Consider the following 15,841-nt stretch of genomic DNA (forward strand, 5'->3'; position numbering starts at 1 on the left):
TCACTGTTGTGTCAGTTAAGGGCGTGTTTTTGGCGAATAATATTGCAACCCCTTTTGATTTAGATTCAGAGTAGTCGTTAAAATAACCAAGAGGGTAATGACGGGAGTGTAGTTTCGGGGCCTTCCCTTTCTTGAAGTGGGTTTCTTGTAGGAATATCACATCTGCCTTCTCATTATGCATTGTGTGTAACAGTCTAGATCTTTTCTCAGGGATATTGAGGCCCTTAGCATTCAGGGAAATTAACTTCAGGCATGCCATTTGTTGGTGTTTAAGGCTTTGGCTGTGTTCTTTATGTGACTTCCTCTTCGCGGTTGAGGGGGGGGTGGGGGAAGGGGCCAGGGTAACATAGGGGAAGAAATATATAATAACGTGGACTTCAAGAAATCCCCAACCCATTCTATTGAATGAGGGTGGGGAACCTCTGCTTTTTCAGATCTGGGGAACCAATAAGGGCCCATGATCTCAAAATGTACAGCAGAGCTTGGGGGAATGAGGGAAACCAAGGTGAACCACCTTAACATATAGTAAATTAGATAACAAAGTAAACAATTGTGACATTTCTATATATAGGTAACATTTCTTTCAACCCAACCAGTTAATTCTGACATATTACTAAGTCGCGGCCAATTCTAAGAATATAGGAGATTGGTTTTTCAACACATTGGCCTCGGATGTTGCAAAGCTGCCTTAATAACCGATATAACAATTAACTACTAACTTATAGGCTACTCAGCCCTCCTAGGGGGCCGTACCACGCTGTCCTCAATCCCTAGGGGAACTGCGCGGTGCTCCCCGTGCCTCATCTACGAGCCATGTTATAATCATAACAGTCAAGGTATATTAAGCAAGTTAGATGAGAACATTAAAGATAAGAGACATAGTCTATATTCACGTGTCTGCAGTAGCGGAACCAGAGTCTTTCGGGTGGCAGTGGGGCGGCTCGGACGCTGTTGACCCATTCCGGTCGGCCGCGGGACGATCCGCTTTCTTCTTTCGTTCCCTTGTGACCTTTTTCCACCGCTCTCCATGTGGTTTGGGTTGGGAAGCAAGTGCCGCCGGGTCCAGCCAGTTGGGCAGGAGTGGAGCGGGGATTCCCAGTGTTGCACAGAAGTCAGCTACTCCCGCTGGGTCTTGTAGTACTGCCGAAGTTCCCTTGTGGTTCACTTGTATGCTAATAGGGAAGCCCCAGCGGAATCTGATATCCTGCTTCTTCAGTGCCTCTGTGATGGGTCGGAGCAGTCGTCTCTGCTGCAGTGTGGACCAAGAGAGATCCTGAAATATTTGGATTTTCTGGCCGTTGAAGTCTATTTCTTGAGTGCGTCTCGCCGCTCTAAGAATCTCTTCTTTGTCCTGGTAGTAATGGAGCCGACAAATTATATCTCTGGGTTGTTCTGTAGGTGCACCTCTGGGGCGTAGAGCGCGATGTGCTCTATCGAATATGATCTGATATTCCGGGTTGGCGCTCGTGAGTTGGTTGAAAATTTTGGTCAGGGCATGTTCTAAATTAGGGGGTAAGATATCCTCTGGGATGCCCCGGACTCTCAGATTGTTCCTTCTTCCCCTGTTGTCGATATCGTCAAGTTTGCGGCCCATCTCTATTAGGGATCTTGACTGGCGTGCTACCAAGTCGTGGAGATCAGAAAGTCTCGTGTCCACCTCTTCATTTTGCTCTTCCAGTTGTTCCACTCTGTTCGCAATGTGCGTGATGTCAGTTTTCAAAGCGGCAATATGGACCTGCATTGAATCTTGGAGCCTTTTTTCCGTGGAAAGCAGGTCTTGTTGCATTTCCTGCCTGGTCGGAATAGCTTGTAATTTGGATAGAATGGTTGATAGTTCTGTACTTTCTGAGGTTTGTGTAGGTTTTGATTTGGAAGAACTCGGAGCCTTTGTACCTTCCATGGCCGCACTTGGGGCAGGAGAAGTCGGGGTGAGAGCGTTAGGATCTATGATAGGGGTTCCAAAAAGAGTGCAAAAAGCTTCTGAGTGGGAAGGTTTTGCGGAGGTTTGCACTGGTATTTTATTTCGTCGGCGTTTAGTCATGTGGGTGGAAGCTACATCGGTCGGGTCACAATTTTTTTTTTTTTTTTTGGTTTCTTGTCACATTATCTCGGTGGTTCAGCACCTAGTTCCCTCAACGTGGCTTGCTTAAATCATTACAAGGTCGGGAGCACAGGTCGCTCACGGGTGATATGAGCTCCAAGTGGAGAGTTCACCGGCTAGTTGGATTATCCAGTAGCTCTGCGTGTATTCGGCTAATGGGCGGGCCGGGGCAGGGTCGGACAGCCCTCGCGAACAGGCGCTGTAATATGTATCAGAGGAACTCTGTCAACAATTAGTATTTAGCGTGGTGGTCAGATCCCTGGATCTGGATATGCTTTAAGCTCCAGTGTGTTAGTTGCTTTGTCAGCGTGGCTTGATCTGATTTGTCTTTGTGGGCACCAGAGGGAGCCCCCTTCTGCAGGGCTGTTGTTGCTTATGTATGGGATAGTGCAGTAGAGAATAGGGTGAGTATGGGGGCCAGGGTCACCCGTTCTGTCACTAGGCTCCCCACCGTTGGTTGTTGTGGTGGGGGAGGTTAATCATTTACTCCCAGTATGAGGGAGACTCTGTGTGGGTCACCTGGCAGGAGCTCTACTCCCGGCTCTCAGTCTCAGGGGAAGGGGGGCAATTAGCAGCGCCGCTATTGTAATAAGTGGTCGGGTGTGTGTTGGACAGGGGTCACCAGCTTCTACTAGTGACCCGCTGCCTGCTGGGGCCGCCTCTAATCAGGCGATGCGCTGCCCGCCGAGTCCCCCTCCTACTTCGTCAGGGTCAGGGCGTCTGGTGCCGGCTCCCGTGCGCCGCGTGCGTCTGCGACCTTACCGACGGAGCGTGTGTTCAGGCTCCAGGCACCCCACAGCTCAGGTCCCGTTCAGCGTCTCCTTGGCGGGGATCCCCCCGGTCTGTTTTCTCTCCGCTGGGCGCCCTCCGTGTCCGTGTGCGATCCCGCCGCTGGCGTCTGGTGATCCAAAATTGAGGTCCCGGCTTTGTGCCTCCGACAGGCCGCAACCCGCGAGAGCCCTTAAAAGAGCTCCCCGGCTCCGCGGGCGCTGCCAGAGGTAGTTGGTGCACCGGGGAAGAGGTAGGTGATGCACCTGGGGAATTTATTGGGGTGTCTGGTGGTTTTTCCTTCTTATTACAGGGAGCTCTAAGACAGGCACGTCTTCTCCCTTCAGCAGCTAGGCCACGCCCCCGCCTTTTTTTTTTTTTAACAAATTCTATAAGCAAATATTTATAGATAGTATCTGACCGTTGTGAATTCTATCCATTGTACAAGGTATCGCAGATACAGAATAAGACACATCACCAATACCTGTTATTCCATTGTCGTTAGTTTCCCCTTCTGCGGTTGGTTTGTCCTGCGGTTGAGCTATTCCTAATGCAATGTTCTTTTCCTGAAATATAATGGGGGAAATTTACTAAGCAAAGTACGGTAGGTATTGGCGTATTCGTATTCAGTAGTATTCGGGCATGTACTGGTATTTTTGTAATTTACTCATGTGAAATAACGTTAGTATTTTGTATTTTCTGGCTGTAACAATCGTCATATTCGTATTTTTACAAAAATACGAATTAATACGCCATCGAAAGAATACGCCTTAAATTTGACATCACTCCAATGTCATTTTGAAATTTACTATCAAGTCGTATTTCAAAATATGACCGTATACTAGGCGTATTCTAGTACAAGTTGTAAAAAAATACGCCAAAAAATGCACCTTAATTTGCAGGTGTATTTCACAAAATCAGGCTTTTTTTTCAACATTCAATCTTTATTTCAAATTTTCATAGTAATAACAAGGGGTAAAAAAAAGGGGGATAACAAAGGGTAAGGGGAGTGGGAATTGAGGGAGCAGGGCATACAGAGGTATTGATTATTTAAAGTAATAACAAAGAAAAAGACAAAGGACAAAAGATAAGCAAAGTACATCGAATATGTTAGACATCAGAGGCCGTTGAAGGTGACTCGTTCAAATCAAAAGGCTGAGACTGTGACATGGTATGTGTTGGTGGAGCTCCCTTTCCCTCTGTGACATAGACATGCCATGGGAGCCATTTCATAACAGGAGAAGAGAGTGCTGTGGAGAGACACCTTTGGTCTCCATTTCAAAATTGAATTGAGTTTTAGAGACCACTTAGGGGTATGAAAGGTGATTCCCAGTGTTGGGCAATAGTGGCTCTGGCGGATAGTAGAATATGGCCTAAAATATAATGGGCAGACTGTGGTACTGAGCTAGGATACCAATGTAATACAGCCACAGAGGGGTCCGGGGATAGTGTGAGACCTAGGTTTTCAGAGATGAGGGTCAACACTTTAAGACAAAAAGACTGTATAATAGGGCAATCCCAAAAAACATGGAAAATGGTACCTACGTGGCTACAGAGGCACCTTTAACATATGTATACTAGGGGCGAAATGTAATAGGGTGCGATTTTTAGACGAGTTCCAAACTCGCCAGAAATCGCACCTTTAAAAATCGCGTTTTTTGCCCCGAATTCGCATATGTAATGAGATGCGAATTTGCTGCAAGAAATGCGATTTGCCGCGATTTCGGACGATTATCAGTCATGAAAATGTGCGCATTTTCAGTCATGAAAATGTGCGCATTTTCATATATGCGAGTTTGGGTAAAAAAAAAATAAAAAAAAAAACGTCGTGGGGTCCCCCCTCCTGAGCATAACCAGCCCCGGGCTGAAAGAGCCGGTCTTGGTTTCATAAAATCAAAGGAACAATCAAGTTGGGGTTTCCATGATTTTATAAAACCAGCACCAGGCTCAAGGGCCGGTCCTGGTTCCCAAAATACGGGGGACAAAATGACTGGGGGTCCCCCGTATTTCAAGAACCAGCACCGGGCCCAACCAGCCAGCAGGGTAATGCCACAGCCGGGGGGAGACTTTTTATACAAGTCCCCCCGGCCAAAGCATTCAGCCCTCTGACTGGTCAGCATGGGCACGGGCCCTGGGGGAGTGGGGACCCCCCCAAAGAAGGGGTCCCCCCCCTCCAAAACTTACCTGCCCATGCTGAAGCCCGGGGCTGTCCTCGATGCCCCTGGGCTGTGGGCATCGAGCTGATTAATGGTGTAAAAAAATAGATAAAATCCTATTGTGTATTGCTGTGGAACTATGAGTCCCAGCAAGCCTGCACCACATGCAGGGACTTGGAGAACCACAAGTCCCAGCATGTGGGGCAATAAAGGGCCCGCTGGGACTAGTAGTCCCACAGTACTACAAATAGTTAAATAAAAACACACACACACAGACAGTACAACTTTAATACACACCAAGCCCATTCATCCATACTCACCTATGTTGACACGAAGCTTCGGTCCCCTTGTCCAGTAGAATCCAGAGGGGAGGCTGTGGAGAGAAATCATACTCACCACAGATGTCTTCAGCGCTTCCCCGGGTGCCCAGCAGCATTCTTCCCAAGATCACCGTCCTCCGGTGTTCTGTTTACATCTGGGGCTCCGCCCCCAGACCAGGACTTAGCCCCGCCTACCAGCCAATGATGGTCCGGGAAAACCCCCATGCTGGACCATCATTGGCTGGTAGGCGGGGCTAAGTCCCAGTCTGGGGGACTCAGTGCTACAGAGGCTGAGAGTGCGATTGGCTGAGCTATGTGTCTCCATGGAGACGCATAGCTCAGCCAATCAGGACTGAGCTATGCGTCTCCATGGAGACGTATCGGCCAATCGCGCTCTCAGCCTCTGTAGCGCTGGAACAGCGCTACAGAAGCTGTTAGAGGCAACGGAGAAAGCCGGTTCTCCCCGCTGCCTGTCAGTGCGGGGGGAGCCGGCTGTGAAGCAGCCAGACCAGCGCTGGATCCAGGAATGGTAAGTAACGCTGGTGTAAAAGTGAGGTGTGTGTGTGTGTGTAATAAACTTTTACTTCTCTGTGTGTGTGTTTTTTATAAACATTCTTTTTACAGGTGGACTACAAGTCCCAGCGGGCCCATTAATGCCCCGCATGCTGGGACTTGTGGTTCTCCAAGTCCCAGCATGCGGGGGAGGTCTGCTGGCACTTGTAGTTCTCCGGTATAAAGCAATGTAACGTATGATCGATTTAACCCTATCAGGCCGGCGTCCACTGGCCACGGACGCCGGTGACAGCTCCGGGCTTCAGCCCTGGACGGGTGAAGCCTGGGGGGGGGACCCCTTTATTGGGGGGGTCCCCACTCCTCCAGGTACCCCGTCCAAGGCTGACCAGCCACGGTGCTCATGTTTTGGCCGGGGGACCTTGTATAAAAAGTGTCCCCCGGCTGTGGCATGACACCGCGGGCTGTTGGAGCCCGATGCTGGTTTCAAAATACGGGGGACCCCCAGATTTTTTGTCCCCCGTATTTTTGGAACCAGGACCGGTCCAAGAGTCCGGGGCTGGTTTCAGAAATATGGGGGACCCCTATGCTTTTTGTCCCCCCGTATTTTTGGAACCAGGTCCGGCTCAATGAGCCCGGGGCTGGTTAAGCTGAGGAGGGGGGACCCCACTCCGTTTTTTTTTTAATAAAAACACTTTTACACATTTTTATTAACAGGACCATGCACAGATCTCAATGATCTGTGCATGGTTCTGTCAAATTCGCCTGTCAGAACCTGGTCTATTTTTTTTGCGATTTTTGGTAACATTTACCAAAAATCGCACCCTATTACATTTGCGAGTTGTATACTTTATAATGGGAAAACATCTGGATGCGATTTGAAATGTGACTAAAAATCGCCACTTTCAAAAGTGCGATTTCGCGGTAAAAAGTGCGATTTTTTACCGCGATTTTCAACCTATTAAATGTGCGATTTTCGGAAAATGTGCGATTTCGGCCGTTTTTGACCAAAAATCGCACATGTCTAAAAATCGCACCCTATTACATTTCGCCCTAGGTGTGTTCTAGTACAAGTTGTAAAAATATACTCCAAATAAATTATGACATCGAAAAATACTAATCTCAAAAATATGACGCCTTTGTAAATGATGCTCTGGAATACGAATGTGTAGATTAAATACTCCACCGATAACAGAATTCAGTCGTATACAAAATAGTCGTATTCCTAGTAAATTTTGCCCAAATTATGCAAATAGCCAGTGTTATCATTGGACGAATTACTAGAATATATGCAAATAGCCAGTGTTATCATTGGACGAATTACTAGAATATATGCAAATAGCCAGTGTTATCATTGGACGAATTACTACAATGTATGCAAATAGCCAGTGTTATCATTGGACGAATTACTACAATGTATGCAAATAGCCAGTGTTATCATTGGACGAATTACTACAATGTATGCAAATAGCCAGTGTTATCATTGGACGAATTACTAGAATATATGCAAATAGCCAGTGTTATCATTGGACGAATTACTAGAATATATGCAAATAGCCAGTGTTATCATTGGAAGAATTACTACAATGTATGCAAATAGCCAATGTTATCATTGGACGAATTACTACAATGTATGCAAATAGCCAATGTTATCATTGGACGAATTACTACAATGTATGCAAATAGCCAGTGTTATCATTGGACGAATTACTACAATGTATGCAAATAGCCAGTGTTATCATTGGACGAATTACTACAATGTATGCAAATAGCCAGTGTTATCATTGGAGGAATTACTACAATGTATGCAAATAGCCAGTGTTATCATTGGAGGAATTACTACAATGTATGTAAATAGCCAGTGTTATCATTGGACGAATTACTACAATGTATGCAAATAGCCAATGTTATCATTGGACGAATTACTACAATGTATGCAAATAGCCAATGTTATCATTGGACGAATTACTACAATGTATGTAAATAGCCAGTGTTATCATTAGACGAAATACTACAATGTAATCAATGTGTATACGGACACAGACATGTACCCTGGCGGGTTCCCCACAGGGTACTATTCCCATCACATGTGCACATGGATAGTAAATCCAGAAAACATGTTTAAAACATGTGTTGACCATTTGTGTCATTGTCATATCAATCATTTGTACCTGTCCAGCCATTGCATGTCCACCTTGTAGTGTTGACTATAATATTGTTGATCTATTATCAGACACCCCCTGAAAGCAGCATTGTCAGTTGTTGGATCACAGGGGTGGAGCTAAGGGTATGCACCGGCGATTCCCCACAGAACCTGCATCTGGCTAACCTTAGGACTACAGCGGTGACAGTGGCTCCGCCTCACTGGCGTGACAACCTGACATCACAGGTTGGGAGGGGGGCACTCGTTAACGCTGTAGTGCAAATATCGACTAACGAGTACAAAAACATGGGATGCAATGTTAATGCAGCAGCTTCAGCCACAGACCTACATGAGAAGTCGATGAATTCCAGTGCGTATAGGCTGCATATGATATTGCAAATGAGTTACGGCTGCGCCAGATGTTACATACTGTAGCTGGAAGAGGGACTGAACACGGGGAGAGGGTGGAGAGGAGTACGCCTAGAGCAGACTTGTGGGACAGAGATGAGGGTGATAGGGAGGGATGCATGTAACAGGAGACGGGCATACGGGAAGAGGGACTGAACACGGGGAGAGGGTGGAGATGAGAATGACTAGAGCAGACTTGTGGGACAGAGATGAGGGTGATAGGGAGGGATGCAGGTAACAGGAGACGGGCATACGGGAAGAGGGACTGAACACGGGGAGAGGGTGGAGAGGAGTACGCCTAGAGCAGACTTGTGGGACAGAGATGAGGGTGACAGGAGGGCTGCATGTAACAGGAGACGGGCATACGGGAAGAGGGACTGAACACGGGGAGAGGGTGGAGAGGAGTACGCCTAGAGCAGACTTGTGGGACAGAGATGAGGGTGATAGGAGGGCTGCATGTAACAGGAGACGGGCATACGGGAAGAGGGACTGAACACGGGGAGAGGGTGGAGAGGAGTACGCCTAGAGCAGACTTGTGGGACAGAGATGAGGGTGATAGGAGGGATGCATGTAACAGGAGACGGGCATACGGGAAGAGGGACTGAACACGCGGAGATGGTGGAGAGGAGTACGCCTAGAGCAGACTTGTGGGACAGAGATGAGGGTGATAGGAGGGCTGCATGTAACAGGAGACGGGCATACGGGAAGAGGGACTGAACACGGGGAGAGGGTGGAGATGAGTACGCCTAGAGCAGACTTGTAGGACAGAGATGAGGGTGATAGGAGGGATGCATGTAACAGGAGACGAGCATACGGGAAGAGGGACTGAACACGGGGAGAGGGTGGAGAGGAGTACGCCTAGAGCAGACTTGTGGGACAGAGATGAGGGTGATAGGGAGGGATGCATGTAACAGGAGACGGGCATACGGGAAGTGGGACTGAACACGGGGAGAGGGTGGAGAGGAGTACGCCTAGAGCAGACTTGTGGGACAGAGATGAGGGTGATAGGGAGGGATGCATGTAACAGGAGACGGGCATACGGGAAGAGGGACTGAACACGGGGAGAGGGTGTAGAGGAGTACGCCTAGAGCAGACTTGTGGGACAGAGATGAGGGTGATAGGGAGGGATGCATGAGACGGGCATACGGGAAGAGGGACTGAACACGGGGAGAGGGTGGAGATGAGTACGCCTAGAGCAGACTTGTAGGACAGAGATGAGGGTGATAGGAGGGATGCATGTAACAGGAGACGAGCATACGGGAAGAGGGACTGAACACGGGGAGAGGGTGGAGAGGAGTACGCCTAGAGCAGACTTGTGGGACAGAGAGGAGGGTGATAGGGAGGGATGCATGTAACAGGAGACGGGCATACGGGAAGTGGGACTGAACACGGGGAGAGGGTGGAGAGGAGTACGCCTAGAGCAGACTTGTGGGACAGAGATGAGGGTGATAGGGAGGGATGCATGTAACAGGAGACGGGCATACGGGAAGAGGGACTGAACACGGGGAGAGGGTGGAGATGAGTACGCCTAGAGCAGACTTGTAGGACAGAGATGAGGGTGATAGGAGGGATGCATGTAACAGGAGACGAGCATACGGGAAGAGGGACTGAACACGGGGAGAGGGTGGAGAGGAGTACGCCTAGAGCAGACTTGTGGGACAGAGATGAGGGTGATAGGGAGGGATGCATGTAACAGGAGACGGGCATACGGGAAGAGGGACTGAGCACGGGGAGAGGGTGGAGAGGAGTACGCCTAGAGCAGACTTGTGGGACAGAGATGAGGGTGATAGGGAGGGATGCATGTAACAGGAGATGGGCATACGGGAAGAGGGACTGAACACGGGGAGAGGGTGGAGAGGAGTACGCCTACAGCAGACTTGTGGGACAGAGATGAGGGTGATAGGGAGGGATGCATGTAACAGGAGACGGGCATACGGGAAGAGGGACTGAACACGGGGAGAGGGTGGAGAGGAGTACGCCTAGAGCAGACTTGTGGGACAGAGATGAGGGTGATAGGAGGGATGCATGTAACAGGAGACGAGCATACGGGAAGAGGGACTGAACAAGGGGAGAGGGTGGAGAGGAGTACGCCTAGAGCAGACTTGTAGGACAGAGATGAGGGTGATAGGAGGGATGCATGTAACAGGAGACGAGCATACGGGAAGAGGGACTGAACACGGGGAGAGGGTGGAGAGGAGTACGCCTAGAGCAGACTTGTGGGACAGAGATGAGGGTGATAGGGAGGGATGCATGTAACAGGAGACGGGCATACGGGAAGTGGGACTGAACACGGGGAGAGGGTGGAGAGGAGTACGCCTAGAGCAGACTTGTGGGACAGAGATGAGGGTGATAGGGAGGGATGCATGTAACAGGAGACGGGCATACGGGAAGAGGGACTGAACACGGGGAGAGGCTGGAGAGGAGTACGCCTAGAGCAGACTTGTGGGACAGAGATGAGGGTGATAGGGAGGGATGCATGTAACAGGAGATGGGCATACGGGAAGAGGGACTGAACACGTGGAGAGGGTGGAGAAGAGTACGCCTAGAGCAGACTTGTGGGACAGAGATGAGGGTGATAGGGAGGGATGCATGAGACGGGCATACGGGAAGAGGGACTGAACACGGGGAGAGGGTGGAGATGAGTACGCCTAGAGCAGACTTGTAGGACAGAGATGAGGGTGATAGGAGGGATGCATGTAACAGGAGACGAGCATACGGGAAGAGGGACTGAACACGGGGAGAGGGTGGAGAGGAGTACGCCTAGAGCAGACTTGTGGGACAGAGATGAGGGTGATAGGGAGGGATGCATGTAACAGGAGACGGGCATACGGGAAGAGGGACTGAGCACGGGGAGAGGGTGGAGAGGAGTACGCCTAGAGCAGACTTGTGGGACAGAGATGAGGGTGATAGGGAGGGATGCATGTAACAGGAGACGGGCATACGGGAAGAGGGACTGAACACGGGGAGAGGAGTACGCCTAGAGCAGACTTGTGGGACAGAGATGAGGGTGATAGGAGGGATGCATGTAACAGGAGACGAGCATACGGGAAGAGGGACTGAACACGGGGAGAGGGTGGAGATGAGTACGCCTAGAGCAGACTTGTAGGACAGAGATGAGGGTGATAGGAGGGATGCATGTAACAGGAGACGAGCATACGGGAAGAGGGACTGAACACGGGGAGAGGGTGGAGAGGAGTACGCCTAGAGCAGACTTGTGGGACAGAGATGAGGGTGATAGGGAGGGATGCATGTAAAAGGAGACGGGCATACGGGAAGTGGGACTGAACACGGGGAGAGGGTGGAGAGGAGTACGCCTAGAGCAGACTTGTGGGACAGAGATGAGGGTGATAGGGAGGGATGCATGTAACAGGAGACGGGCATACGGGAAGAGGGACTGAACACAGGGAGAGGCTGGAGAGGAGTACGCCTAGAGCAGACTTGTGGGACAGAGATGAGGGTGATAGGGAGGGATGCATGTAACAGGAGATGGGCATACGGGAAGAGGGACTGAACACGTGGAGAGGGTGGAGAAGAGTACGCCTAGAGCAGACTTGTGGGACAGAGATGAGGGTGATAGGGAGGGATGCATGAGACGGGCATACGGGAAGAGGGACTGAACACGGGGAGAGGGTGGAGATGAGTACGCCTAGAGCAGACTTGTAGGACAGAGATGAGGGTGATAGGAGGGATGCATGTAACAGGAGACGAGCATACGGGAAGAGGGACTGAACACGGGGAGAGGGTGGAGAGGAGTACGCCTAGAGCAGACTTGTGGGACAGAGATGAGGGTGATAGGGAGGGATGCATGTAACAGGAGACGGGCATACGGGCATACGGGAAGTGGGACTGAACACGGGGAGAGGGTGGAGAGGAGTACGCCTAGAGCAGACTTGTGGGACAGAGATGAGGGTGATAGGGAGGGATGCATGTAACAGGAGACGGGCATACGGGAAGTGGGACTGAACACGGGGAGAGGGTGGAGAGGAGTACGCCTAGAGCAGACTTGTGGGACAGAGATGAGGGTGATAGGGAGGGATGCATGTAACAGGAGACGGGCATACGGGAAGAGGGACTGAACACGGGGAGAGGCTGGAGAGGAGTACGCCTAGAGCAGACTTGTGGGACAGAGATGAGGGTGATAGGGAGGGATGCATGTAACAGGAGATGGGCATACGGGAAGAGGGACTGAACACGTGGAGAGGGTGGAGAAGAGTACGCCTAGAGCAGACTTGTGGGACAGAGATGAGGGTGATAGGGAGGGATGCATGAGACGGGCATACGGGAAGAGGGACTGAACACGGGGAGAGGGTGGAGATGAGTACGCCTAGAGCAGACTTGTAGGACAGAGATGAGGGTGATAGGAGGGATGCATGTAACAGGAGACGAGCATACGGGAAGAGGGACTGAACACGGGGAGAGGGTGGAGAGGAGTACGCCTAGAGCAGACTTGTGGGACAGAGATGAGGGTGATAGGGAGGGATGCATGTAACAGGAGACGGGCATACGGGCATACGGGAAGTGGGACTGAACACGGGGAGAGGGTGGAGAGGAGTACGCCTAGAGCAGACTTGTGGGACAGAGATGAGGGTGATAGGGAGGGATGCATGTAACAGGAGACGGGCATACGGGAAGAGGGACTGAACACGGGGAGAGGGTGTAGAGGAGTACGCCTAGAGCAGACTTGTGGGACAGAGATGAGGGTGATAGGGAGGGATGCATGTAACAGGAGATGGGCATACGGGAAGAGGGACTGAACACGGGGAGAGGGTGGAGAGGAGTACGCCTAGAGCAGACTTGTGGGACAGAGATGAGGGTGATAGGGAGGGATGCATGTAACAGGAGACGGGCATACGGGAAGAGGGACTGAACACGGGGAGAGGGTGGAGATGAGTACGCCTACAGCAGACTTGTGGGACAGAGATGAGGGTGATAGGAGGGATGCATGTAACAGGAGACGAGCATACGGGAAGAGGGACTGAACACGGGGAGAGGGTGGAGAGGAGTACGCCTACAGCAGACTTGTGGGACAGAGATGAGGGTGATAGGAGGGTGCATAGGAGGATGCACGTAACAGGAGACGGGCATACGGGAAGAGGATCACATCAGTCTCAAATATGTAACAGTCATTTACTAAGATAGAAGTTATATTGAACTTGGGATATTGTCCAAAGGTGTCATCAGCAAAGAGGCTAAATTACTAAGGGAACTTCCCATGTATGTGGGAAATAAGGGAGGGCAAGGACATATCCATGAGGAGTTGGGAATCAGGAGTTGGGAAGACGTGGAGTCCTGGAGTGACAGAGCAGGGCTCACTGCTGTCCTGTGACATTATCCAAGGTAACAAGGACAGCTGCAGTAAAGAGTGGCGTTGCCCGGAGGCCCCGGCGGCTCTAGAACCTGCAGGGTATAAGCCCGGAGCGTCCTTTGGGGCAATAGATAACTATCATGTTACACTTAGAAGATTTTCATTACGGTTTCAGCTGAACGTTACCTTCATCATTTCTGAGGCAGCTTGCAGTAATATTTCCTTGGCGTCCTCCTGAATGGTCGCCTGTGTGTATACATGCCAACTGCTGTGTCGGAACTGCACTGGGATGGAGAATACGATGTCACCGGGAAGATCAAAGTAGCCTATGGGAAAGGAGAACATGAGAACCCCTCTGCACTGCCACAGACACACTATACAGAGGGCAAGTCTCATTATTTCCTGTGTGTTCTGGTGGGCTCGGAGGTTTATTAGTGACACGGAATACTGCAATGTGCCACATGCTTATACCTACCTTCCCCAGACAGAGGAGCTCACCCAGAGTTATGGACAGTGAACGTTCCCAACACTCCTTCATCCTCCCAACCTTCCCTCCTTCTCCCCCACTACTGGTGCTGAAGTTCAATCCTCCTTCTCATACTCTACCTGCCCCATGACCCCATTTCCCTCCCACATCCCTCTCTCTCTCGATGCTTACAATCTGTCTTTCAACAACTGTCAGTTAGTTAGTATCATACAGTCCAAATGCTCTGGTTAGTAAATGTTAGCTGTAATACTTAACCAGTCCTTATGTCTTCCAAAGGTCATATTGCCAAAGTAAATATTCCTTTCAAGCATAAGTGGGCATTATGGCCGTAAAGCATGTGCTTGTTATAGTCTGGCCAGACAATTATATTGTATTGGTACCTTTTTAAAGAGTGCATGTATCTGGCTATACCTGCAATCGGCGTCCTCAGCAGCTGGTGCTCATCCAACAAGCCCCTTTTGGTAAGGATAGGTTGCAGATGAAGCCACTCTCTTCTGAGCGGCTCCCGGCGAATGGCTAGTCACGCTGTAGCACGAATAAGGTGCGTGTGTGTGTGAGACGCTCATAAGCCCCAATTGCAGCAGTGGCATGTCCCGGCCTCTTGGTAGTACAGCGCTTCCTTGTGATTTCTATATAAGGTAGGAATTGGCAGGGCCGTAACTAGGGTGGTGCGGAGTCTGTTACTACACACAGCGCTGCAAGATAGGGGGTGCTGTTACTTAGTCACACGGTCCTTTACTATATTTCAAGATGCTGACATACCTGATATTCAAACCCATCACCTATGGCACTGCAGTCAGTCAGTTCTCTTTCTGGCACAGGGCACCAAAAGTCTAGTTATGGCACTGGGGTAGGGACCCAGTGGACTTATGGGGTTGTGGGGCTCTTACGCCCCCATTATACACTTGTGTCATGCATACCATTTAATCACAGAGGAAGGATGATGTGGTAGATTAGGGCATGAGGCTTGGTAGGCTGCTCCCTATTACTGGAATAATGTCACACATAAGGGCCATCATTCCTTTTCGTACATGATAAGAATAAAATAAATATATACTGTAGTCCCATCTCCTAAGGGGACATTTACTAAAAGTCGATTTTGATTGATATGAATTGAGTTAAAATGTATTTCTGTTGATGTTGGGTTCAGAGGCTGAAACACACATTTGCTAAAAGGGGATATTTAACATTTCATTTTATGCGTATTCGATCGGTTATAAACAATCAATTAAAACATGTCCTTTAGTGAATCCCCCCCCCATGGGAGGTGGAGAGAGCCAGCTGTTTGCTCCTTATGGTATATCACAGCGGACGGACGCTGTACTATTAATAGCAGACAGCACAGGTAACACAGACTAGTCATAAGTCTGCCATGTGGCGTTACACAGACAAATAACCAGCGGTTACGTAGTATACAGCAAACACAGATACAGCGCTGTTACTATTATTAGCGTAAGGACAAGGATGTTATATGGTTTTCCTGAATCACGTCATTACCCTTATCTAAGCTAGGATGCCATTGGTTCTTCCAGCGTGATATAGACAATCCCATGGAGGACAATCTCTACGTGTGTGTATAGTAATAGCACAAGCTGGTCAGGGGTTATCAGCTGTATACACCCAGCCCATTATAACGGTACAAT

The 15,841-nt window shown here is 49.7% G+C and overlaps 1 protein-coding gene across 3 annotated transcripts in view; it reads right to left on the reverse strand.

Moving 5' to 3' along the window:
* Positions 1-15,841, reverse strand: part of MDH1B (malate dehydrogenase 1B) — a 54,171-nt gene that overhangs the window by 4,583 nt on the left and 33,747 nt on the right. For all 3 annotated transcript variants that reach the window (XM_083154147.1, XM_083154148.1, XM_083154149.1), the window contains exons 8-9: positions 13,898-14,037; positions 3,354-3,435 (exon numbers count right to left, since the gene is read on the reverse strand). In XM_083154147.1, the coding sequence (XP_083010273.1) occupies positions 3,354-3,435; positions 13,898-14,037 (222 nt within the window). The remainder of the gene's footprint in view (positions 1-3,353; positions 3,436-13,897; positions 14,038-15,841) is intronic.

Source organism: Crinia signifera, chromosome 7 (genome assembly GCF_055691185.1).
Source record: "Crinia signifera chromosome 7, ASM5569118v1, whole genome shotgun sequence".
Taxonomy (NCBI): domain Eukaryota; kingdom Metazoa; phylum Chordata; class Amphibia; order Anura; family Myobatrachidae; genus Crinia; species Crinia signifera.